The sequence below is a fragment of the Coregonus lavaretus genome (assembly GCF_964263955.1).
Source record: "Coregonus lavaretus genome assembly, chromosome: 21".
Lineage (NCBI taxonomy): Eukaryota > Metazoa > Chordata > Actinopteri > Salmoniformes > Salmonidae > Coregonus > Coregonus lavaretus.
The window spans coordinates 27,001,706-27,027,928 of record NC_140008.1 but is presented as its reverse complement, the minus strand read 5'-3'; the positions used below and the strand labels follow the sequence as shown (position 1 = coordinate 27,027,928).

The 26,223-nt window shown below is 49.2% G+C and overlaps 1 protein-coding gene across 1 annotated transcript in view; it reads right to left on the bottom strand.

Moving 5' to 3' along the window:
- Positions 1–3,864: 3,864 nt before the first annotated feature.
- LOC311149314 (protein PRRC2C-like) overlaps positions 3,865–26,223 on the bottom strand; it is a 45,011-nt gene continuing 22,652 nt past the window's right edge. Inside the window, exons 5-32 of the mRNA XM_084186454.1 lie at positions 24,575–24,918; positions 24,328–24,407; positions 24,048–24,175; positions 23,853–23,940; positions 23,530–23,683; positions 22,703–23,381; positions 22,372–22,547; positions 21,886–22,180; positions 21,494–21,701; positions 18,777–21,329; positions 16,427–16,584; positions 16,075–16,229; positions 15,514–15,904; positions 15,327–15,412; positions 14,998–15,192; positions 14,610–14,867; positions 12,192–12,380; positions 10,370–10,541; positions 10,017–10,217; positions 8,373–8,479; positions 8,077–8,243; positions 7,648–7,891; positions 7,376–7,483; positions 7,084–7,272; positions 6,813–6,916; positions 6,581–6,707; positions 6,201–6,479; positions 3,865–5,911 (exon numbers count right to left, since the gene is read on the bottom strand). Coding sequence (XP_084042580.1) covers positions 5,654–5,911; positions 6,201–6,479; positions 6,581–6,707; positions 6,813–6,916; positions 7,084–7,272; positions 7,376–7,483; positions 7,648–7,891; positions 8,077–8,243; positions 8,373–8,479; positions 10,017–10,217; positions 10,370–10,541; positions 12,192–12,380; positions 14,610–14,867; positions 14,998–15,192; positions 15,327–15,412; positions 15,514–15,904; positions 16,075–16,229; positions 16,427–16,584; positions 18,777–21,329; positions 21,494–21,701; positions 21,886–22,180; positions 22,372–22,547; positions 22,703–23,381; positions 23,530–23,683; positions 23,853–23,940; positions 24,048–24,175; positions 24,328–24,407; positions 24,575–24,918 — 8,093 coding nt within the window. The 3' untranslated portion in view covers positions 3,865–5,653. The remainder of the gene's footprint in view (positions 5,912–6,200; positions 6,480–6,580; positions 6,708–6,812; positions 6,917–7,083; positions 7,273–7,375; positions 7,484–7,647; positions 7,892–8,076; positions 8,244–8,372; positions 8,480–10,016; positions 10,218–10,369; positions 10,542–12,191; positions 12,381–14,609; positions 14,868–14,997; positions 15,193–15,326; positions 15,413–15,513; positions 15,905–16,074; positions 16,230–16,426; positions 16,585–18,776; positions 21,330–21,493; positions 21,702–21,885; positions 22,181–22,371; positions 22,548–22,702; positions 23,382–23,529; positions 23,684–23,852; positions 23,941–24,047; positions 24,176–24,327; positions 24,408–24,574; positions 24,919–26,223) is intronic.

The window sequence follows — 26,223 nt, the reverse complement described above, 5'->3', positions numbered from 1 at the left end:
TCTCTCTCTGAAGCGCATTATATCACTAGCCCTCCTATCTCCCCATCAGCCCTGTTATATACCAAGCCCCTTCCCCCAGCCAAGTGGTGTTATATCCCTACCCCCCTATCTCCCACCAGCCCTGTTATGGCCCCAGTGTGTGAGGCTATGACCGATGCTAGCGCACTCACAGGTCGTCTCACAGCCTAGCTGCTCTGAGTAGGGTAATGGTAGTCAATATGAAATTATGTCCTCACTGAACACTGCTATGTACCAAAACACACTCCAGATTCTAAATCTGAAAAAAAGTCTGTAAATTATAATCACTGACAGTATAATGTAAGGTGTTGAGGGAAACAAAACTTTCCATTTGACTTTTTTCATCACGTTTTCATCATGGATCTATGTCTGGTAATTGATTTATCCGGTGGTGTGTTTACCAGTCCCCTCAATGGGAAGAGAAGATGTCATATATTCTACTCTATGCCAAAACACACGCCAAACAAAACAATGTACTGTATATATCTTTACAGTCTATGATAAACACACACTAAACAACCTTTAAAGTAATTGTCCAGTGAAAATCTCACTTTTAAAAGTTCATAGTCTGCATTTTAAAAATGCTTACTATTTCCTCATAGAGTATGATGTCATACTCCTTGAGGAGGATGAGCTGACAAATCAGCGGTCTACTCGCATTCATATTTTTTATGACCTGTATACGCCCACACCATTCCAACACAGAAAAGCTGCTTTTTAACATACTTAATTACAATTTTTGGGAAGAAAACTATTTCACTCATATTGTAATTCATTATAGGTCATATTTCATAGAAATCTGGAAACACTGGACAGTTACTTTAATTTCAGGTATTTATGTAAACAGACAGATGTGACACGTGCACACTCACTCACACACACTCAAGCATGCATGCATGCACGCACGCACACACACACACAGATGTTTATGTAGACTGGATGTGTCTGTGTCCTGCCTAATAAAAGGCCAGGGATTACGATGTGTTTAACAGGATTCTCTACCTTTTCTAGCCTCCTCACAGAGATTTATGTGGGCTGAGGCTGTAATGTTCACAGAGTTACATGAAAGCCATTGTTCTCCAATTCCTAGAATGTTCTCTCCACATAGCAGTACCTGGATAGATGTTGCGTAACTAACTTGAATGGAGCATTTTCTGAACAATTGTTGACTAACAGCTGAATCAATGCATGGTGTTATAACAGTGTTATTTTCATCATCCCTCTTCATCTTTGTAGTGGCTGTTTACCAGCAGGGAATTGGATGTAGTGTTAAAGTCCCTCCAGTCAGTAATTCCTGGTATGTGTAAGGGCCTTGGTCAGGGAGGTGACCAATAACCTGATGGTCACTCTGACAGAGCTCTAGAGTTCCTCTGTGGAGATGGGAGAACCTTCCAGAAAGACAACCATCTCTGCAGCACTCCACCAATCAAGCCTTTATGGTAGAGTGACCAGACGGAAGCCACTCCTCAGTAAAGGCACATGACAGCCCGCTTGGAGTTTGCCAAAAGGCACCTAAAGACTCAGACCATGAGAAACAAGATTCTCCAGTCTGATGAAACCAAGATTGAACTCTTTGTACTGAATGCCAAGCGTCAAGTCTGGAGGAAACCTGGCACCATCCCTACGGTGAAGCATGGTGGTGGCAGCATCATGCAGTGGGGATGTTTTTCAGCGGCAGGGACTGGGAGACTAGTCAGGATCGAGGCAAAGATGAACAGAGCAAAGTACAGAGAGATCCTTGATGAAAACCTGCTCAGGACCTCAGACTGGGGCGAAGGTTCACCTTCCAACAGAACAACGACCTTAAGCACACAGCCAAGACAACGCAGGAGTGGCTTCGGGACAAGTCTCAAAGTCCTTGAGTGGCCCAGCCAGAGCACGCTCTTGAACCCGATCGAACATCTCTGGAGAGACCTTAAAATAGCTGTGCAGCAACGCTCCCCATCCAACCTGACAGAGCTTGAGAGGATCTGCAGAGAAGAATGGGAGAAACTGCCCAAATACAGGTGTGCCAAGCTTGTAGCATCATACCCAAGAAGACTCAATGCTGTAATCGCTGCCAAAGGTGCTTCAACAAAGTACTGAGTAAAGCGTCTGAATACTTATGTAAATGTGATATTTCAGATTTTTGCATTCTCATTATGGGGTATTGTGTAGAATGATGAGGGGGAAAAAATAAATAAATTTTAGAATAAGGCTGTAACGTAACAAAATGTGGAAAAAGGCCAAGGGGACTGAATACTTTACGAAGGCACTGTAGACTGGATGTGTCTGTGTCCTGCCTAATGTAAGTCCAGTGATTACAATGTTTTTAACAGGATCCACTACATTTCTAGCCTCCTCACAGAGATTTCTAAGGGCTGAGGCTCGTAATGTTTACAGAGTTCCATGAAAGCCATTGTTCTCCAATTCCTAGAATGTTCTCTCCACATAGCAGTACCTGGATAGATGTTGTGTAACTAACTTGAATGGAGCATTTTCTGAACAATTGTTGACTAACAGCTGAATCAATGCATGGTGTTATAACAGTGTTATTATCATCATCCCTCTTCATCTTTGTAGTGGCTGTTTACCAGCAGGGAATTGGATGTAGTGTGAAAGTCCCTCCAGTCAGTAATTCCTGGTATGTGTAAGTGCCCAGACTGGTGTGTCTGATGGCTGGTTCCTTATCAGGAAGGAGAGGCATGATTTCTCATGCCTCAGCTTTCAAAAGCAGACATCAATAACATGTTTACCAGTACCTCTCTCCAAACATACACGTGACGTGGGTGGATGGGAGACAGGACAGACAGAGGTATTTCCACTGGATCAGGAAAAGAGGAACGCTGTTGTGTTTAATTGTAGGGAGGGAGGTAGAGGAATGAGAGCGATACCACCCGTCTTCATGAGTTCTCTTCATCGTTAGCCCATCGGGGGGCAGAGAGGGTTAGATGTGGTGTAGACGGGACAGTCTGTCCTAGCCTCCTGAATACTTCCCCTCTCTCCGGGGTTGGCTTCCAAACATACCTCACCCTGCCTGCTGCCGTTTACACCTGACTCTTACAATGGCACTTTCTCAAATGAAACCCTATTCCCTAGTGCACTACTTCTGTCCAGAGCCCTTTGTGTAAAATAGTTTAAGTTGACAGATCCAAAAGATTGTGATGAATAAAAGTTTTGGTTCAACCCACATGTTTTAGTGAAAGGGACTCCTGAATGAAGCGGTCCAAGGTCCATACTGTTGGAGAATCACTTCAACATGAGGCAGTAGTAGGACTTAATGGACAAAACAGTTGATCATCCACATTCCTACTAAATCCTGGCCTCTCGGTTTCCACCCTCCCTGGACGTGTGTGCAAAGTGTGTGTGAGGAGTTTTGTTTCCAACCTGCCTGAGAAAGAGGATTAAGTTCTTGACCAACCTGGTCTCAGAGCATTTCGTATTATTCGGTACATAAAACCAAGACACTCCATTTTGTATGATATGTTACATTTCGTATGGTATGTATTAATTTGTGGATGGCCACGATTTACAATTCGTATGATGTTACGAATTGCAATTTGCTGAATGTCGGCAAGTTTTATCTAGCTTCATTCTTCTCCCACTTCCCGCCACTGGACTTCCTCTCCTCACTATATTTGGTGGTGAGTGTAAGTTCTAAACAGATGCTTCAGATTTATACATCCTGTGAGACATCTTGCGCCCACCTGTGGGTAAATGTTGTATTTTGCCTCCTACGGTATTAGTCTTGATATTCCATCTAGATACTGACATCTAGTGGTGCTATCTGTAACTACATGTTGGTTATTTGAACTGAATCATGAGTTAACAGACTGAAGAATAAACTACCACAGTCACAGGTTTACTTTTTAACAGCATATTATTTTATTAGTTTCTTTAACCAAACCAAGAATGTAAATAAGACCGTACATATTTTAATACAGCGATGTACCCCCTGTACAAGTAAAACAAAAAAACAAAACTAATTATCATCATGATCACACCCTCCACCACTCCCTCCTACACAATTCTCATCCCCTGTTCTGGTTAGAGGGGGGTGGACTGGGGCAACTGGCTCCCTATCCCCCTAACCACTAGGGGAGCATACTACTGTACATTTCTGAAGGACCCTTGTCACCATGGTAAACCCGAGATGAGTGAGCGGTGTAGGCTTGAGTGAGACTGAGTGAGCGGGGGTTAGCTGGAGAAACGGGAAAAGACAGGGCCGATCTCTCCTCTCAACACTAACACCTGTCCTACTGCCCCAGAACACAGTAGAACTACAGTCTACAGTTCAACTCGAGGCTTTTTTCTCATTTTGTATTCTTTCTCCCCCTCTCTGTCAGTCTCTTTTCCTCTTGGTGAGGGTTCACAGAATGCCACACTGAACTATTTTCTGTTTCTACAGTTTTAAAAAGTAACCCCCCCACACTCTCTAGCCCTCTCCTGCTGTGTGTGTGTCCGGGCTAAGGGCACCAGAACTCATTCACTCTCTCTGTCAGTCAGTAGCAGCAGGGTTGGGTGCCCTACAGTAAAGTGTGTGTGCGAGAGACACCGTGAGGATGGGTGTGTGAGCGGTGGTGGAGGGGTGTATTATAGGTGTACTCTATTCTCCTCTTGAGGGATGCAGGGGGAGGAAGGAAGAGGGGAGTGTGTGAGACTTATCCCTAGACTGGATTCAGGGTGTCTGTAGTAACCGTTTACCGACAACCCATAATAACTCCCCTTCCACTCTGCTGCCATAGCAACAGGGATTTCCAAAGGCTCTGTGATATATTTGCGCTGCTCAACCTTTGGCTAAAGATACAGGAGAGAACCGGGCAATAGCCTCCCCATGTGTGCAACACGCAAAACACAAACACACACACCACCATGTCAGGCAAAGAAATGAGAGCAGAAAGCAGGAGGGAAGGCAGACTTATCAATAAATCAATCGATCAAGCAATCAACTGCTGTATCTTACCTTTTTTCTCTAGGAAAACAAACAAAAAACTGAATTACTTACTTCATAGTTTTTCTTTAAGTAATATTGGTGAAACCGTTGAGCATTAGAGGGAGTGTGTGGTGATCATGCAGAGACACACTCACATAGCTCTGTGTTAGTAGTGATGGGAGGACAGACAGAGGAATAGAACGTGTCTGTGCTTCACTAAAAGACATCGCTTTAAATAAGATTGATTGTTCAACTACAAAAACAAAAGATTGATACATTCTTTTGTTAACAAAAAGAACAGCCCTGTCTTCATGTGATTCAACTGAGAAAAGGAAAGGAACATAAATCATAGAGCTATAAAAATTTCAAAATCAGCAGCGAATCTCATATCTTTTCTTTTTTCTCTCCCTCTTTCTCTACCATCGTGGTAGACATTTCATGTACAGCTTTCATCGCTGTCTTACGCCGAAATCACACACAGACCCCCAATAGCGGAGGACAGGAGAGAAGGAGATGGGGAGAGAGGTGGGAGGAGGGTGGGAGGTTGGAGCACACACAGTAGCCCTCTCATTCAGACTTATACACCCCCACATCTCCTCCCTTTCTCTCCCTCCCCCTCTCCAACAACAGCAAGGGTGATGTGTGAGAGCGAGTGATTGTGTAAATGAGTGGAGCAGCTGAATTATTTCTCCTCCTCTCCTTCTGTGGAGAATGTGTAAGGCTCTACTTCCCCTCCTCTGGTTTGATGGCCTGGGGCTTGATTGGACCGGTCCGGATGGGCTTGCCCACCGACAGGGAGGGTTTGTCGGGCTCAGGGCGCTCCACGACTCCTACGGTCTGGTGGTTGGGGGGCAGGATGTCGAGGGGGAGTTTGTCGCCTCCCTGGTCGAGACGAGAGGGTTTGGAGACTGATGGAGCCTTGAGCTGCTGCTCTGAGAAGAATTTATGAGTTGACTGGAGAACCTCGGCTCGCTGCTTCGCCTGCGGAACCGACAGGAGATCATCCAGTTAATACAGCTATCAAATCAATCAATTAATCACGTCGTACTGCTGGGTTCATTTAGGATACATCAGATTTTTCACCACCAGGCACATTCTAGTTCAACCAGTCAACTAATCAGCAAGCAGGACTAGAGCAAAAATTTGTAACATTGGGGGTACTCAAGGGCCAAAGTTGAGAAACACTCCTGTACAGAGATCACCACACATGTACAGAGCTCACCAAAGACATGTACACTACAGTACCCTTACCTTCAGTACTATACTATACCTTGAGGTCCTGCTCTGCCTGGCTGCCTCTGGGACCTGGTGGGCCTCGAGGTGCGAGAGGGGGAGGAGGTCCTCTGGGGGGGTGGGAGAGGTGCTGCTGGGGGAACTGCTGCTGCTGCGGTAGCGGCCGGGGGTGAGGCATCAGACCCCCTCCCAGGGAGGGAGACATGGGGGGTGGGCCCATAGGCGAACGCTGCATCCCTCCACCAAATGAGTTAGCATGTTGGGTGTGGGGGGGAGGGCGCACCAGAGGAGAGACCATGTTGGGCTGAGACAGAATCTGAAAGGAGGGAGAGAAGGAGAAAGGTTTTATTTTTTTTTATAAAAAGGGTTAGTGTTAGGCTCTGGCCTATCCCTCTTCAGTGTGTGTGTGTGTATTACCTGTGGGTTGAACTGTCCAGGGAAGTGCTGTGTGATCCTCATGGCAGCAGAGCTGGGCTGGAACTGTTTCTGGTACAGCATGCTGTTCATCTTACTGGACTGGCTGCTGGGAGACGTAGAGCTGGCCCTGACCAGACACAACAATACATCAGCTCTTGGCACACTAATAAACAGGTAGAAGGTGTGCGTGTTACCAGTAAGGACTAGAGGTGAGTGTGTGTGTGAGAGTTACCTGTAAGGACTAGATGTAGGGGTAGTGCTCCTAGCGCTGTGAGGAGGAGTTCCAGGCTTCATGTCCATCCCACTGCCAAACAGCTTCAGGTCCATCTCACACATCTGGACATGAAACAGACAGGGCAGAGACGCATTAGATCATGTGCTGCTAGCATCTCACCAACACAACGCTCACACACACAGCTACAATATCATAAGGCTTCGAGACATACAAACAAGTGTCTCTCTCTCACATACGCAGAGCTTTATATTCGTTCCCTGGTGCGTACCTTGCTGGAGGGGGGCTGCATCATGCTGTGTGTAGGTCCGAAGGGTCCCCTGTAGGGCTGGGATACAGGGGGCTGGCGGCTGGGGGGCTGAGCCTGGGGAGGGGTGGGTGGCAGCGCCAGGAGGGGTTGGCCGCCCCCAGAACCATAGTTAGGAAGACCTAGCTGGGAGCCCGGCAGAGGGACTTGCACCTAGAGAGGACAGGGCGAGAGAGAGAGAGGTGAGTTAGTTTCAATGTCATGATTGTCTGTTTTGACATTCATCTGTTTGAAAGCGTGTAAATAATGTGTATACCTGCTGCATGGCAGAGCTAGGAGACTGTGTGTTACTATAGTAACTGCTCTGTCCATGTTGCTGCACCTGCCCCGAGTACAGGTTAGAATGCTGACTCATCCCCTGACGCTGGAGAGGGAGAGGGGGGGGGGGGGGGGGGTGTTAAGACTATATTCCTTACAAAGCTCTTGTATAACCACATAGAAGCTTGAGCATTTACCAAGATAACATGAGTTCTCCCACTCAACAGTTGTGAATACATTATAAGAACGTTGTTACTACATTGTGCGTACCTTATCCCATACCTGCAGTAGGTGTGTGTCTATCAGCTGGGATCCTCCCATGCCAGAGGGCTGGTTGAGCTGCGGTTCAAACAGGATGGGGATGTGTGTGTTGGAGGGCTGCTGGTAGGCCAGGCTGGACTGAGGCTTGCCCAGATCAGGGCCCCCAACCCCTGGGTAGCTGTGGAGAGACGGCCCTGATAACATCATGGGGCTGGGCTGGGACAGGCTGCTCTGCATAAAGGCCTGCTGAGACCTGCAGGACAGAGGAGGAGAGAGTTCAAATAGTGTGTGATCAAACACACACACACCTCTTACCGGTCAGTGTGACTACACTTCACCCAAACAGCATTGTTTGATAAATACACAAACAGCAACATATCCTGCCACATATCAGTGTATGTGTGTGTGTGTGTGTTACTATCATAGTGTGTGTGTTACCTGTAAGGCTGAATTGAGGAGCTGAAGAGGTCCTGTGGCTGGGAGACGGGAGGTCCAGTGCTGAGGCCTAGCTGGGCCTGGTGAGAGTGTGTGTGTTGGTGTGTGTGTTGGTGCTGGCCCTGCAGGGGAGCATAGATGGGGATTGGAATCTGCTGCACCGCTGCCTGCTGGAGGGGAGAAAATAAGGCCTTATAAGGCTTCACAAGGGAAGAATAAGGTTTTATAAGGGGAGAATAAGGCTACATAAGGACAGTTTAAGCTTTAAGACTAGTTAAAGAGATCCTTGTAGTGTGTACCTGTGAGAGTCTAGGCTGGTAGCCCTGCTGCTGTGCCAGAGAGGGAGGTGCCAGGCGGGGGTTGCTGAACAGGTGACTGGTGTCCATGTAGAATGCTGGAATCTGGGCTGCATAACCCACAGACAGACAGAGAGAGAGCGAGAGAGAGAGCGAGAGAGAGAGAGAGAGAGAGAGAGAGAGAGAGAGAGAGAGAGAGAGAGAGAGGCAGGCAGGCAGGCAGGCAGACCGAGAGAGGCAGGCAGGCAGACCGAGAGAGGCAGGCAGGCAGACCGAGAGAGGCAGGCAGGCAGACCGAGAGAGGCAGGCAGGCAGACCGAGAGAGGCAGGCAGGCAGACCGAGAGAGGCAGGCAGGCAGACCGACAGACCGAGAGAGGCAGGCAGACCGACAGACCGAGAGAGGCAGGCAGGCAGACCGACAGACCGAGAGAGGCAGGCAGACAGACAGACAGACCGAGAGAGGCAGGCAGACAGACAGACAGACAGACAGACAGACCGAGAGAGAGAGAGGCAGGCAGACAGACAGAGAGAGAGGCAGGCAGACAGACAGGCAGACAGACCGAGAGAGAGGCATACAGACAGACCGAGAGAGAGGCAGACAGACAGACAGACCGAGAGAGAGAGGCAGACAGACAGACCGAGAGAGAGAGGCAGGCAGACCGAGAGAGGCAGGCAGGCAGACCGAGAGAGGCAGGCAGGCAGACCGAGAGAGGCAGGCAGGCAGACCGAGAGAGGCAGGCAGGCAGACCGAGAGAGGCAGGCAGGCAGGCAGACAGACAGACCGAGAGAGGCAGGCAGACAGACCGACAGACAGACCGAGAGAGAGAGGCAGACAGACAGACAGACCGAGAGAGAGGCAGACAGACAGACAGACCAAGAGAGAGGCAGACAGACAGACCGAGAGAGAGGCAGACAGACAGACCGAGAGAGAGAGGCAGACAGACAGACAGACCGAGAGAGAGAGGCAGACAGACAGACAGACCGAGAGAGAGAGGCAGACAGACAGACCGAGAGAGGCAGAGACAGAGAGAGAGACAGAAAGAGAGACAGACAGTCAGAGAGACAGACAGAGAGAGAGAGACAGATAATAGAATCAGGGAGACAGAAAGAGAGAAAAAGGGATCAAAACTCCTAAATTCACAAACTCACCACAATCCTGACAAACGCATGTCTATTGTGTGTCCTGAGAACACTTTAATCACTAGCATCACCTTCAGTAATATCACAGCTGTCTCCATCTCAGATCACATAAGGATTGTCAATGCATTGACCTTTCCCTCTCTAAATGCGTGTCCTCTATGAGCCGTGATGGCTGTTCCTGTGGGCTCAGCTCTCTCTGATAGAGGCTAATAGCTGACCTCCCTATGGGGCCAACTGTACTCAGCTCTATAGCTAGCATGCCAATGGGAGGCTCACTCAGCAGTCACTGATACGAGACAAGAGAGAGGAGCACAACACTAAATAGCTGTCTCATCATAAAAGCTTATAAGCCTCCATACCCATTGAACAGAACTGTTTTCATTCAAGTTTAGTAGTATCTGCTAGTCTAAGTAACTAACTAGGGACACTTTTTTTCCTGGTGAGGTAACGTAGTTAGGGAAAAACCTCTAAGTGCATACAAGCGTCAGATGCGTTGGAGGTCTCACCTGCTGCAGACTGGGAGACGTAGACCTGTGGAGTCTGTTGCTGCTGGGGTAGCAAGGGGGCCACACAGCCCAGCTGGGAGAAGCTGGTCCCAGCCATGGATCCTGTCTGCAGCTGCTGGGGTTTCACCATGCAGATGTTGGGGGGGTCAGAGGCCGTGGTGGTCTTAGTGCTCAGAGAGGACGTGGTGTAGGTCCCAGCACCTAGGGAGGGGGAATATGTCACTACACCCAGTTTATGTTGCAGTTTATGTGGGTGATGTTGCCCAACAATCCATATATTAGACGGGTAACAAATATTAGTGTAAAAGCATTGTAAAACAAGTATTAATCGGACGTACAAAGAAATACAGTACCTGTCAGAGAGGTGCTTGGTGTAACAGAGGCCACTGGTATCTGAGGCATGGAGGCAGAGGAGAAGGAGGAGTAGGAGGAGGAGGTGCAGGAGGTGATGGGAGAAGAGGTGACAGGAGAGCTCTTCTCTACCAGGCTGGGGGAGTTCTCCCACGCTTTACGAGCTGACTCCATCTAAACAGAGAGAAGAAAGGTCAAATAAATGAATTAGAAGTTGGACAGTCAAATGCATAGGGTGTACTGCATGTGTGTTACCTTCAGTGTGAGGTCTACAGTAGTGGTGTGTATACAGTAGCTGTGTGTGTGTGGTGTGTGTGTGTACCTCAATGTTTCCTCTGTTTTCCATGACTGAAACATAAGTCGATCTCAGATCAGCGGGCCACATCAGGATTTTGAAATTCAATGGAGGGCCGCACAGATTTTATGACCGATTTGTCAAAAATTTGAGGGCTAGAAAAAGGGCAGTTATTTGGAAATATATAGGTCCATTATAATTTCTACATACTTTCTATCTAGTTTTAGAAGTTCATAGTGTGGCCTGGAATGTTTTTTTAATACACAAAATAAAAAAAAAATCCCAATTTACTCAAACCTCATGTGTCATCCATGACGGAACTCCGTCGCAGTGACGGAGAACTTTAACCCCTGCCATCTGAATATGCGCCACTGCGCTGTAGGGAGATGATGGGGAGAAAGTGGTGGCCGTGTGCTCATTCGCGCGCCACTGCTTACTCTGTTTGATACTAATGCACGTGGTAAGTCAGGGATTCGCAAACCTTTTTGCCCCGTGACCCCATTTATTTATTTATATATATATATATATACATATACACACACTTTTTTTATCACGACCCCACCATGTAAAAAAAAGTGATGTCAATCAACAGCCAATGTTAACTTTCTTATTTGCGGCTATGACAGTCTATTACAAAATCAGTCTGACCGTACTTCAATCTGAAGCGAATATGGTTTGAAGTGAGTGAAACTGCAACAGAACGGTATTGGGAAGTTCAGGCAATAATTGTGTATGATGTTCTTTTTCCCCTAGTCTGATTTGGTGATGGGTCCTGTCCACTCTGTTCTAACGAGTTCTGCTTGTGAGCATTGCTCTGTTTGTCACAACCACATTTATGAGACAGAGCATATAAACACCACTAGTCCCAATAGGAGACCAAGCAAATACACAACACAAGCTCATGTAGAAGATATCGGAGTTTACGCACTTATTATTATTATTATAAGCGCGGTTCTATGAACCAAGCGGCATTTATTTTATTTTTCTCTCACGACCCTATTTTCAAATCACGTCGAGACCCCTAGTTTGGGAAACGCTGTTGTAACTTGTCACTGATCTGAAAATTGCGTCTTAGCAGAAATATTTTGATTATGTACAGATTGTTGGACTTATATGAACACGCTGTCATGCATCACTGCAACGAGCCATCACATGAATGAAAAGTGGGACATGAAGTCCCATGTAATGACAACTGAGGACATGGAGGAGAGGCACACAGAGAACCTAAAACGGCATTAATACCGTCGTTGCTGAGTGGGTGGGGGACAGCAGTAAGGTGAGCGCTGTCTGGTAGGTTGCCAGGACAGCAGTAGACTGAGCTGCATTGCCCCATAGCGGTCATATGCAGGAGCATATCTGAATTGTGAATCATGTCATTTTATGATTTTCTTTAAACAATAAAAAAATAGCAGTTTAAACGTTAAGATTTTTTTTTGCATTTGTCACATCCCTAGTAACTAGGCCTAGGACCCCTAGACAAAGTGAGTGCAACAATATCCGTAGGCTAGTTATGGATTTTGTAACATTACCTTCAGTGTGAGGTCAACACTAGCAGGAGAGACAGTACTGAGGCTGGAGCTCTGCTGTAGGGCCTCTCTACGAGGGAGAGAGTGGGGCAGGGGCACATTGGCTACCAGCCTCTCCTCCATCTTACTCCCTCCAGTAGGAACGCTGTCAGCCAGAGAGGACGAGGGGGTGGTGTAGTCAGTCACTGACTCCTGATGGGGGGTGAAACAAAATGATGTCAATATAATCGTAATGAATGGAACACAGGTAACTGTCAAAATAATGGAAACACTTGATTAAATTAGGGATACAAAGTATATTGAAAGCAGGTGCTTCAACACAGGTGTGGTTCCTGAGTTAAGCAATCAACATCCCATCATGTATACAGTCCTTTCAGAAAGTATTCAGACCCCTTGACTTTTTCCACATTGTTAAGTTACAGCCTTGTTCTAAAATTGATAACATCGTTATATTTTTGTCATCAATCTACACACAATACTCCATAACGACAAAGCAAAAATTGGTTTTTAGAAATTTTTGCAAATGTATGAAAAATTAAGAACTGAAATATTACATTTACATAAGTCTTCAGACCCTTTACTCAGTACTTTGTTGAAGCACCTTTGGCAGCGATTACAGCCTCGAGTCTCCTTGGGTATGATGCTACAAGCTTAGCGCACCTGTATTTGGGGAGTTTCTCCCATTCTTCTCTGCAGATCCTCTCAAGCTCTGTCTGGTTAGATGGGGAGCGTCGCTGCACAGCTATTTTCAGGTCCCTCCAAAGATGCTAGATCGGGTTCAAGTCCGGGCTCAGGCTGGGCCACTCAAGGACATTCAGACACTTGTCCCAAAGCCACTCCTGCGTTGTCTTGGCTGTGTGCTTAGGGTCGTTGTCCTGTTGGAAGGTGACCCTTCACCCCAGTCTGAGGTCCTGAGCGCTCTGGAGCAGGTTTTCATCAAGGAACTCTGTACTTTGCTCCGTTCATCTTTCCCTTGATCCTGACTAGTCTCCCAGTCCCTGCCGCTGAAAAACATCACCACAGCATGATGCTGCCACCACTATGCTTCACCGTTGGGATGGTGCCAGGTTTCCTCCAGATGTGACACTTGGCATTCAGGCCAAAGAGTTCAATCTTGGTTTCATCAGACCAGAGAACCTTGTTTCTCATGGTCTGAGAGTCTGTAGGTGTCTTTAGGCAAACTACAAGCAGGCTGTCATGTGCCTTTTACTGTGGCTTCCGTCTGGCCACTCTACCATAAAGGCCTGATTGGTGCAGTGCTGCAGATGTTGTCCTTCTGGAAGGTTCTCCCATCTTCACAGAGGAACTCTGGAGCTCTGTCAGAGGTACCATCGGGTTCTTGGTCACCTCTCTGACCAAGGCCCTTCTCCCACGATTGCTCAGTTTGACCGGGTGGCCAGCTCTAGGAAGAGTCTTGGTGGTTCCAAACTTCTTCCATTTAAGAATGATTTAGGCCACTGTGTTCTTGGGGACCTACAATGCTGCAGAATTTTTGTGGTATCCTTCCCCCAGATCTGTGCCTCTACACAATCCTGTCTCGGAGCTCTACGGACAATTTCTTCGACCTCATGGCTTGGTTTTTGCTCTGACTTGCACTGTCAACTGTGGGACCTTATATAGACAGGTGTGTGCCTTTCCAAATCATGTCCAATCAATTGAATTTACCACAGGTGGACTCCAATCAAGTTGTAGAGACATCAAGAATGACCAATGGAAACAGGGTGCACCTGAGCTCAATTTCGAGATTCATAGCATAGGGTCTGAATACTTATGTAAATAAGGTATCTGTTTTTTGTTTTTTCTAAATGTGCAGAAAAATTATAAAAACCTGTTTTCACTTTGTCATTATGGGGTATTGTGTGTAGATTGATGAGGACAATTTCTTATTTAATCCAGTTTAGAATAAGGCTGTAACGTAACAAAATGTGGAAAAAGTCAAGGGGTCTGAACACTGTACAAATGCTTGGCAGGCCATTATTTTGGCTACTGTGATTATGCCTCCATAGGATGACAACACCCCCATCCAAAGGGTACGAGTGGTCACAATGGTATGATAAACATGAAAACGAAGTAAACCATATGCCTCAGTCACCAGAGCCCAACCCAATTGAACACTTATGGGAGATTCTGGAGCGGTGCCTGAGACAGCGTTTTCCACCACCATCAACAAAACACCAAATGATGGAATTTCTCGTGGAAGATTGGCGTTGAATCCCTCCAATAGAGTTCCAGACACTTGTAGAATCTATGCCAAGGTGCATTGAAGCTATTCTGGCCCAACGCCCTTTTAAGACACTTAATGTTGGGGTTTCCTTTATTTTGGCAGTTACCTGTACATTCCTATTTAAAGCAGGGTTCTGAGGTGGATAGACTGGTGGCCATATCGGGTATACCATTTCAACCAACCTCATCCCCTCTCACCTTGGAACTGCTGGCGTACTCTGCAGAGGGTATGGTGATCATCCCCTCAATGTCGCCCCCCAGCTCAGGAACAGAGGTGTCTGTGTTGGTGGGGCTTGAGTCTACTGCTCTGCTGGACCCTCCTGGTACTATCCCCCCATCCAGACCCTCTCCCTCCCCCCCGCAGACGTCCTTAGCCTTGCGGTTACGGAGGGAGCGTTCTTTACCGATAGGGCCAGGCTTGTACTCCTTAGGCTCTACTGGCTCCATGTCAGGGAGCTGGGGAGGGAGAGGGAAAGAGAGCGAGAAAGTTAGAGTAAAAAAAAAAACTATGAAGAATCATAGCGTATCAATCACTATCGATTTTCGGAGTATTTCAGTCAGTCAGTCAGTCAGTGTTGTACCCTACCTTCTGTGTTTTGATGGGCCCGGCACGGGGCTGTTTCTGTCTCTGTTCTTTCGGAGCAGGTAGTTTGTCGTCAGATCCAGTCTCTAGCATGGCTGGTACACCATCGCTGTCTGTACTGCCAGATGAGGACGGGGCTCCAAACTGGATACTGTCCATCCCCAGATCCACACTGCCTTCTGAGCCAGGATTTAGTCCCTTCAACACACAATACTTTTTTTAGAGCCACAATGAAACAGAACAGACCCATAGCTGGTCAGTCTGTTGTACAAAACAGGTTGTGAAACACTGTGCAAGATGGCTACTAGGCAGAGAAAGAGGGAGGTTTGTACCTCAGGAATGAGGGCCCCAGTGAAGGAGGTGAGAGGTTTGTTCCAGGCACTGACTGAAGGAGGCTGAGGAGGGCTGATAGGTCCAACTGAAACACACACAACATATTATGACAAGTTTAAACGTTTTCACTAATAAAATGTAAATCTCTGGTGAAATATGACTGTGTCCTGCGGTTGTGTGACTCACGTTTCTTGACGTCGGGGAGGATGGTGGATCCGGCCACCTTGTTCTCCCAGAGTTCCGTACCCAGAGTGCTGTGGGGCTGCGTGGCTGGGGCCACAGGGGGCAGGGAGATCTTAGAGGTGAAGTCCACAGTGGTGGGGGTCGGGGCAGAGGGTAGGTGGGCCAAAGAGCCCTCCAGAGTCTGGGGAGAGGCAGCAGGCTGGGAGGGGGGAGGGAGCTGGGGGGCAGAGAGATGGGGCTGGGGTTTTTGGGGGGGAGGTGGGGGCTGTGGCTGTGAGGCTTGCTGTTGTTGTTGCGATGCTTGTTGTTGCTGCTGCTGTTTTTTGGCAAATCTGGGAGGCAGCTTGCCTCCTCCTCCTCTCCCCTTCTCCCCTGGTCCTTTCTTCCCATAGTGCTATAAACGGACACACAATGCAACAACATACAGGTTAGGGATGTCAGATGTTATGGTCCTCAATTTGAATATGAGTCTTGTGTCAATGTGTCCCTAGTCAATACAGGAGTAATTGCCTTCCAGTGGTGAAGTGCACACTCCCTCTCTCCCGCATCCCTCCTCCCTCTCACCTGTGTAGTCTGTTCTTCTTTCTTTCTCCTCTCCTCGTCCTGTAGTCGTTTCTGTTGTTTGCGTGAGACCACCTCAGTGAAGCCGTCGTCTGCAGTGTTAGACTGGGGGTCCTCTAAGGTCGTCACCTCTGGATGGTCATCTATGATCACCACACCTATAGGACAGCACACAGGAAGTGACATCACATCAGTTCCACAGACATGGTATAAGTTCTAGAACAATAGAATCTGTATAATTCTGTATTGGGCCAATATGACATTACAGTACTCGTGGCATTTTGGGAAAAATATAAATTTCAAGATGGACACTAGATAGCCTCAATGGGTATGAGCAGGTGTGTATGTGACTCACTGGCGTAGTTGTTGAGGTCAAACTGCAACAAAGCATTCTCCTTCTCCTTGGGTTTCTGTTTGGTCTGTTTGGCCTCATCCTTCCTGCGTCCAGATGGATCTTTACCCCCGGGGCGCACTGCTCCCCCACCTGGGGCTGAGTCTGGGTTAGGGGCAGCTCTGGAGGAGAGGAGAGAAATAAATATAAGAGACACACAAGGCCACTGTACAGAGAAGCAGCAGCTTCATAAAAAAGGTGGTCTAAAGACTGTGGGATCTTCAGTGGTTTCAGTCCAGGATATAGTAATGTAATGGAGGACATTGCTTTCACATCAGTGCAGGTGAAGGAGAGGAGACGAGACGAGGAAAGAAAACCACTTTAGACTATTGGGATGCAACCAGAAAGGGAGCGATGATGAGTACCCAGTGTATTCTCCTCCAGAGGCAGACAACAAAATACACCCTGACTCGCTTTATACAGTGGGGGAAAAAAGTATTTAGTCAGCCACCAATTGTGCAAGTTCTCCCACTTAAAAAGATGAGAGAGGCCTGTAATTTCATCATAGGTACACGTCAACTATGACAGACAAAATGAAAAAAAAAAATCCAGAAAATCACATTGTAGGATTTTTTATGAATTTATTTGCAAATTATGGTGGAAAATAAGTATTTGGTCAATAACAAAAGTTTCTCAATACTTTGTTATATACCCTTTGTTGGCAATGACACAGGTCAAACATTTTCTGTAAGTCTTCACAAGGTTTTCACACACTGTTGCTGGTATTTTGGCCCATTCCTCCATGCAGATCTCCTCTAGTGCAGTGATGTTTTGGGGCTGTCGCTGGGCAACACAGACTTTCAACTCCCTCCAAAGATTTTCTATGGGGTTGAGATCTGGAGACTGGCTAGGCCACTCCAGGACCATGAAATGCTTCTTACGAAGCCACTCCTTCGTTGCCCGGGCGGTATGTTTGGGATCATTGTCATGCTGAAAGACCCAGCCACGTTTCATCTTCAATGCCCTTGCTGATGGAAGGAGGTTTTCACTCAAAATCTCACGATACATGGCCCCATTCATTCTTTCCTTTACACGGATCAGTCGTCCTGGTCCCTTTGCAGAAAAACAGCCCCAAAGCATGATGTTTCCACCCCCATGCTTCACAGTAGGTATGGTGTTCTTTGGATGCAACTCAGCATTCTTTGTCCTCCAAACACGACGAGTTGAGTTTTTACCAAAAAGTTATATTTTGGTTTCATCTGACCATATGACATTCTCCCAATCCTCTTCTGGATCATCCAAATGCACTCTAGCAAACTTCAGACGGGCCTGGACATGTACTGGCTGAAGCAGGGGGACACGTCTCGCACTGCAGGATTTGAGTCCCTGGCGGCGTAGTGTGTTACTGATGGTAAGCTTTGTTACTTTGGTCCCAGCTCTCTGCAGGTCATTCACTAGGTCCCCCCGTGTGGTTCTGGGATTTTTGCTCACCGTTCTTGTGATCATTTTGACCCCACGGGGTGAGATCTTGCGTGGAGCCCCAGATCGAGGGAGATTATCAGTGGTCTTGTATGTCTTCCATTTCCTAATAATTGCTCCCACAGTTGATTTCTTCAAACCAAGCTGCTTACCTATTGCAGATTCAGTCTTCCCAGCCTGGTGCAGGTCTACAATTTTGTTTCTGGTGTCCTTTGACAGCTCTTTGGTCTTGGCCATAGTGGAGTTTGGAGTGTGACTGTTTGAGGTTGTGGACAGGTGTCATTTATACTGATAACAAGTTCAAACAGGTGCCATTAATAAAGGTAACGAGTGGAGGACAGAAGAGCCTCTTAAAGAAGAAGTTACAGGTCTGTGAGAGCCAGAAATCTTGCTTGTTTGTAGGTGACCAAATACTTATTTTCCACCATAATTTGCAAATAAATTCATTAAAAATCCTACAATGTGATTTTCTGGATTTTTTTTCTCAATTTGTCTGTCATAGTTGACGTGTACCTATGATGAAAATTACAGGCCTCTCTCGTCTTTTTAAGTGGGAGAACTTGCACAATTGGTGGCTGACTAAATACTTTTTTCCCCCACTGTATATGTATATATAACTTCAAACCAAAACACACAGCCAGCAATTAAAACAGGATACGAAAGGAGATTAAACATTTGTCCTTCAGGAAGATTGTGTTTCCACAGCTCTCTCGCTTTCACAATCTCTCGCTCCCTCACACACACACAGTGGAGCATGGCATTGGAGTTAGGTTTTATAATATGGGTTGTATAATACGATATTGTTCATTATGTTAACTGTGAGTAGATCTAACATGCAAACAGTCAAGGCATAAGGTCAAACCAAATCACTGTGTGTGATTGGTGGATGACTCACCCTCTGCGTCCAGCCTTGCCCCCTCCTCTCCTCTCTCCCTTCCCCCCTGTGTAGCCGCGGCCTGGTTTGGGTCCGCTGTTCCCCCTGCGGTTCTGCCTCTCCACAGGACGCTGACTGGAGAAACTCCTCCTGGCCCAGGCAGGGCCCGCTACCTCGCGTTTGGGCGTCACCCCTCCCTCAGTGGGGGTCCTACTGGGGGGTGCTGAGCCTTGAGGGGGTAGGGGGGCTGGGGCCGAGGGCTGGGCAGCTGCGTTAGCAGCCTCCAGCGCTCCCCTCCTCTCCTCTCTTTCTCTCCGTTCGTTAAAATCACTGCTCTCTGACGCCGTTTCCCACTCCTCGTTGGCCTGGTCAGAAGAGTTCTGATTGGAAAGGTCAGGTGACTTGGTGCCCACGGCAGAGGTCGTGGTAGGGGTGGCGTCAGGCAGGGCTGGATCAGAGGTCAGGGGCAGGTCAGCGGCTGTGGATCCCCCCTCTACAGGCATGGTGACTGGGGTCCCTGGAGCTCTGGAGAGGGTAGGGGACAGGGAGACAGGGCCAGGCCCAGAGGCACGCACTAAGGCTGGGAGGGAGACAGTGGAGGTAGGTCCAGGTCCAGTCTCTCCTCCAGCTAATACTGCAGCCTCTCTCTCCTTCAGCCTCCGGAAGCGGGGGGGTTTGTCCTGTCTGGGGGGTCGGGCTGGGCGAGGGCGACGGGGCCTCTCTCTGTCTCTGCTACTCTGGGGTCCCCCCTCCCCAAACTTCTTCACCTCGAAAGGACGGTCTCTGTCCCCTCGTACAGGCCGTCGGTCAGAGTGGGTGTCCCGGTTGTCGTAGCGTGATGAAGGTTCTGTGTCCTCAGGGCGGAAGGTCTCCATAGGTTTAGAGGGCCACAGGGAGGACAACTCTCTGGTTCCTGGTCGTCTGAGAGGAGCTGACCTAGTACCCCCTCTCTCCCTGGCTCCCCCTCGCCTGCTGTACAGGCCCCCTCTCCCCCGCCGTGACGGCTCTCCTTTGGGCAGGAAGCCTGGCTTGGGCCTACCCTCCTCATCTCCTCCCCTGAGCCCTCCTTTCTCCCCCAGGTGAGGGGGTCCAAAGCCAGGTTTGTGTGGTCCGGAGCGGTGCTCTCCTGGTAGTTCCCTGCGGAGCGGGCGGGGTGGTTTGGCGCTGGGCTCACGGTCTGAAGCCCCCGTGTCGCTAGCGGACTCCCGTCCTCCTTCACTCTCCGAGTCGGTATTGGAGCCACGACGCCTCCTGCGTTTGGGCATTACTTCGAAGTCAGAGCTCTCGCTGCGCGTCTCGCTCTCTTCACGGCAGCAGCGGAAGGCAATGCCGCCACCAATGGCGGGGAGGTCTGAGCGTGAGCGCGGCTCCCGGTAAGGGTACTCCCCTCGACTACGACCCCGGCCACCTCTATTTCGACCACTGTAAGTCCCCCGGAAACTCCGTCCTCGAGAGTAGTACTCCCCTCTGCCTCTGGCTCTAAAACCATCAGCCGGCCAGTCTCTCTCTCTGTCCCTCTCCATCTCTCTCTCCCGATCTCTTTCCCTCTCTCGCTCTCTCTCCCGTTCCCTCTCTCTCTCCTCACGGCGGTAGGCCCGTGGAGGCAGGTTGGACTCCTTCCTACAGGATAGTTTAGGTTCAGGGTGTTTGTCATTGGTCGTTGGTTTGTCTGTCTTGTTGTCCTGGGAGGCTGGTGTCGGTGCTCCTGACAGGGCCTGTGTGTCTCTGGATCTCTGGGGGCCATTCACAGACCCCTCCTCGGTCTCAGGGGCCTCCCTCTTCCCATCCCTCTCCCTGTCCTTCTCTCTTTCTCCCTGGGGCCTGTCCCTGGGGCCCCCAGACACAGCAGCAGCCGCAGAGGCAGCTTTCACTCCTCCTCGCTCCTCCTTCTTGGGTCTCTCCCCTCTTTCCCCTCTCTCTCTGTGTCGCTCTCTCTCCTCCCGCTGCTCTCTCTCTTCCTTCATGTCTCGGAGTACAGGTTTCTTAATGGGTCCAGACCTGCGTACAGGCCTCTCTCCCCCTGGCCCGTCCCTCCGGCTGGCCACTGACCTCCCTCCCAAGCGCAGCTCATTCTTCTGCTTGCTAGGGGCTGGCAGGGGCAGCTTCTCTGGCTTGTGGAGGATGTCGGATGGAGGAGTGGGCCTGTTGTTGGCCACAGAAGCCTGGGAGAAAGGCTCTTTCCTTGCCTTCAGTTCGTCTGGGCCTGGCCTCTCCCCTGCATCCTGGAGCTCAAGTGTCTTTGTGCCCAGGGTGAGGCTGTCGAACATGGCCTCATCCAGTTTGAGGGAGTGGCTGGAGCCCTGGGAGATGGGCCTCTGTAGCATGGCCTGTCCCAGAGCCTCAACCTCCACTCCAGTGGGCAAGCCAGGCTCCTCTGGCTCAAAGGGGGACCCACCAGGCCCTCTCTCTGTCTGCAGGGATCCTGTAGCCTCCTCTGGGCCTGGGCCGAACCCTGACAGGGGCTCTGTGGGGTTTCTGAAGAAGTCAGTCTTGCTGCGGGGCTCAAGAGGACTGATTTCCTTGCTGGGGTACATGGCTGGGGAACCCCGGTCCAGCTCCAACCCAGAGTCCAACCTGGGGAAGAGCGAGAGAGATGTTTTAATAAAAAACGCAGCAAACATGGTGGACAATTGGACCACATTTGATGACAGAAGTGGCTGCCTCTCAATATGCACTGTGGAGGTGAGGAAAGCAGGTGTGTATTGAGATTCAGCCTGATTATTGTGTTGTCCCCTCACCTGGTGTCCTTGTCCTCCCGTCCTTTAGGGGGTGTGGCGGAGGGCAGGGGTTCAGTTTGGGCGTAGGGGTCAGACCCCCACACCGTGCGTGGTTCAGAGGGGAGACTGTGGTCCCGTATAGGCCTGGTCAGGTGGTCAAAGGAGTCAGAACTGGAGCTGGACCTGTCCCCTGGCTCTCTACGAACTATCTGCTTAGGAGCCATCCGCCCTGGAGACAAGGAGAAGGGGACAGCCGGTCAAAATGATTACCTTTTACAGTTTATATACAGTATACGCTATAAAAATGTATGTCTATTTACACCAAAACACTCACAGGGCATCAACACCCACAGAAGAAAAGCTAAACTAAACTGAAAACACACACACGTATCAGTACGTCAATATCTCCATACCAGGTCCAGGGTGCATGTTTGGCATGTCGAGCGATGGTCTTCCAGACATCATGCGGGGGTCCATGTATGACTGCATCATGAGCCAGCGGGGGTCAAAGCCCATGTTAGCCAGATGCTGCTGATGGTGAGGGGGTCCGATGGGCTGGTACAGGGAGCGGTGCTGCTGCTGGGGGGTAGCTACACTTCCACCTCCTCCTGATGGGGACACAGCCCCACCACCACCACCACCACCACCACCGCCTCCTCCACCACCCTGCTGCTGTTGCTGCTGCCACTGCTGCTGCTTCATCTGCTCCTGCAAGGAGAAAGAGAGGTTAAGAGTTGGATTCAGGGCATTCCTCTTCAAAATGACATGGACAACATTAAAAGTTCAGGATTCCATAGTCCAGAGATGGAATTTAACTTATTTGGTAACTTGACTTTTCCCAAGAGGAACTTTGGATGTGACATTGTGTATAAAAACACAGAGCAACACCAGTCCAATACCTGCTGCCTGAGGAAGCGTGGGGGCAGAGACTTCTGGAACTGTTTGGAGTATCCCGAGGTGAGAGAGGGGCGCATGGCAGCCCCCGCCTCTCCCTCCAGGTCTGGGGGGGCCACCGGGGCATCCTCTCCAATGGGAGGGTCCATACAGGGCAGAGACAGGGGCACATGCTCCTCCACTAGAGAGCAAGACAGTAGTCAGTCACACTGTAAACCTAAACCTCGTCATTGAAATAAACAGAAAGATTGGCTTTGCTGGGAGTGAAACTGTGGGAGGTAAAGTAACTGGTTAATTTATGTTGGTGCAAACACAGGGCTCTGCCAGAGGGCTCACCTCTACTCTCATCGGCGCTGAAGTATTCTCGGATAGGCATGGGAATCAGTCTCTCAGTCTGGCTCTCATCCACCAGGGGGCCCACCTCAACCAGGGGGCCCTCTCCGAGCTGAGGCTCTGGGGTTATGGACACTGGTCTCTGGACTGGAGGGCTGTGCTGGCGAGGCACAAACTGACTCTCCTCCGCACTAGGCTCTACTCTCTCCATCTCTCTTTCCACCCTCTCGTTCTCGCTCTCCATCCTTTCCCTCTCTCTTTCCATCCTCTCTCTGTCTTGGAGAGGGGCTGGTATGGTCGGGGTCTGTGGCAGAGGGAGAGGCTGTGAAGGTGCAGGGTTGGAGACAGGGGGAGGAACAGACAAAGGGGGTGTGTCTTCATGCACAGCTCCCGTCTCTTCATTGGTTGTCTCTGCAGCAGGGACGGGCGTGGCCTCTGGTGCAGGGCGGAGTTTCTCATTAAGGCGCTTGAGTTTCTCTGCGCAGGCGGCGAGTCTCGGCTCTTCCATCCTCCTCTCCTCCTCTTCTCTCCTCCGCCTGGCTCTTTCTACTGCTTCCGACAGGTCCTGCTTCTTGCGTTTCTGGCGCCAGGCCTCTGACTCCTCCTCGCCAGGGGGAGCTGTGGTGGGGGGTTTGGCCACACGAGGGGCTCCGCTGCCTACCGAGCGCACACCTGGCTGACCCTGGAGAGATAGAGAGAAAGATGAAATAAGTTCTCAAACATCCAAAGGGAACTTTTATAGTAAAGCTCTTGATGGCGCATTAGTCCAGGACTCCTCCATCAAGTCAAACATACCCCATACTGAGTCAACCAACCATCCTCAGCCTCACCTGGTAGTCCTGTGGTGGGCCGGTCTTGTACTGTCCCATACTGCCTGGGGAGGGTGCCCTGGGGTCCCTTCTATCTACCCATGAGCCTTTGCTGCCCTCCTGGCCGTCTGAGGGGCGCGGTGGCCTCATCCGCTCCACTTTACCGATCCACTCCCTGAGAGAGAGTGCGATGGTTAGTCTTTTGTTAGCGCTACATGGTAATGCCTAGGCTTAAGCTCAGCACGCTAACAGTCTCGAGGAGTACAGATACCCCAGGACAAACCCCGTCTGTCACACCCAGGTAGTGAGGCAGAAAAGGAAGCACCTTCCTCAGTGAGACTCACCAGTTTTCTCCTTTCTCCTTGGCGGCTTGGTTCTCCTCATCGTCACTGAAGTTGAGCTTCTCTGTGTAGTCTACCTCCATCTGAGCTCCTGGATAACAGACAGAGAGAGATGAGGAGAGTTACCATTACATGGACTTTCAATGAAATGCTAATAAAACGTGATGTAAAAAATGTATAAATACAGATGAGTATTACCAGCCCAGCCCTCGTCAGCATCAGTGTCCAGGTTGTCGAGCTCTTTGAGCTCTGTGGCGCTGATGATGGAGGGTCTGTCTGGATCCTTGAGCCAGGCCTGGGAGGGCCCCTGCTGGGGACGGACCCTCCTGGGGACACAACACACACAAGAGGGTCAGTTCACTGGGGAATGGATGATGAGAGGTCTAGGAACTCAAGGTTATGATGTGGTAATAATGATGAGTGTGTAGGGATGTAGGAGAGTGTGTGTGTGTGTGTTTATGAGTGTGTGTGTACTCACCTGGCTCCATCCTGTGGAACAGGGTATCTGATGTTCCCTGGCACTGGAGCAAAGGGCATTCTGGGGTATGCATGGAACATCTAGAACAGGAAAACAGCCATTACCAGGAGAATCCTACTCTGCAAGGTCATAGACATTTGTAGCAAACTAGCAACTATTGTCAAGGAAACATCCCATATCAGGTAAGTAATTCCATGTATTTTTATACCCGAAGTAAAATCAATAAATCATTCAGTCAATCACTTACGTAGGGTGGCATCATGCCCCTGAACTGGGGATGGAACTGGGGAAGCACCCCGGCAGAGGCCTGCTGGCCCCCATTGAGTTTAGGCTGGGCGGGCACGTAGGAGGAGGAGGAGGATTGTAGCTGGGGCTGGGAGGAGAGGGGTGCAGGCTGGACAGACAGGGGCAGCCTCTCCCTGACCTCTCCCTTCTCATTAGGGGGCACCCTGCCCCCCTCCTCCGCCTCCTCAGGGGGTGAGGGGGTGCTGAGAGCCGACCCTCCCTCCTCTGGCCCACGGCTGTCCATCTCAGAAGGGCTGGATCCTGTGGTCAGATTCCTGCCCCCACCCTCTCGCCAACTACCAACATCTAGGAGAGGAGAGCAGGGTGGAAAATTAACTTTTTGGTCCACCAGATTTAAACAAATCTACCAGCTATTACGAAAAACAGATGAAGACGCTTTATAATGTTTCTAAAACAAGAAATGTATTACTAGTAAGAAGTAATGTATTGCTCAATTCAATCAAATGTTTGTGACCCAAGCATTTTAACCCATAACAGTCTAAGCCCCGTCTAAGCCGGGGGAGGGTTCTACTAAGCTATATGGAATTGTTTTAAGGCTCATTAACCTATTTCATTTTTCATTTTAAGAATACCTATAAAACTGTTTTGATGAAAGAACAAAAAATTGGTCTTACTGCTATTAGCCCATACAAACGCATTGAATAATAGTGGCGCAGTGGTCTAAGGCACTGCATCGCAGTGCTAGCTGTGCCACTAGCGATCCTGGTTCGAATCGTAGCCGGCCGCGACAGGGAGACCCATGGAGCGGCGCACAATTGGCCCAGCGTCGTCCAGGGTAGGGGAGGGAATGGCCGGCAGGGATGTAGCTCAGTTGGTAGAGCATGGCGTTTGCAACGCCAGGGTTGTCGATTCCCAGTGGGGCCAGTATGAAAAATAAACAAATAATGTATGCACTCACTAACTGTAAGTCGCTCTGGATAAGAGCGTCTGCTAAAATGACTAAAATAACAGATTCACTACATGGAACAGATAGTCCCCCCCAAAAAAATAAAAAGGAAGTTTGTTCTTAAGTGTCTGTCCTATATCTGAGACCGTGTCTACACTTGAAGCTTTGGTATTCTGATCGAGTTCTGATCATGGAATTCCAAACGCGTCATGCATCTACACCTACAGTGCCTTCTAAAAGTATTCAGACCAAGACTTTCTCCACATTTTGTTAGGTTACAGCCTTATTCTAAAATTTATTGAATCGTTTTTCCCCCCTCATCAATTTACACACAATACCCCATAATGACAAAGCAAAAACAGGTAGTTAGACATTTTTGCAAATGAATAAATTAAAAAATGAAATCACATTTACATAAGTATTCAGACCCTTTACTCAGTACTTTGTTGAAGCACCTTTGGCAGCGATTACAACCTCGAGTCTTCTTGGGTATGACGCTACAAGCTTGGCACACCTGTATTTAGGGAGTTTCTCCCATTCTTCCTCTGCAGATCCTCTCAAGCTCTGCCAGGTTGGATGGGGAGCGTTGCTGCACAGCTATTTTCAGGTCTCTCCAGAGATGTTTGATCAGATTCAAATCCGGGCTCTGGCTGGGCCACTCAAGGACATTGAAACTTGTCCCGAAGCCACTCCTGCGTTGTCTT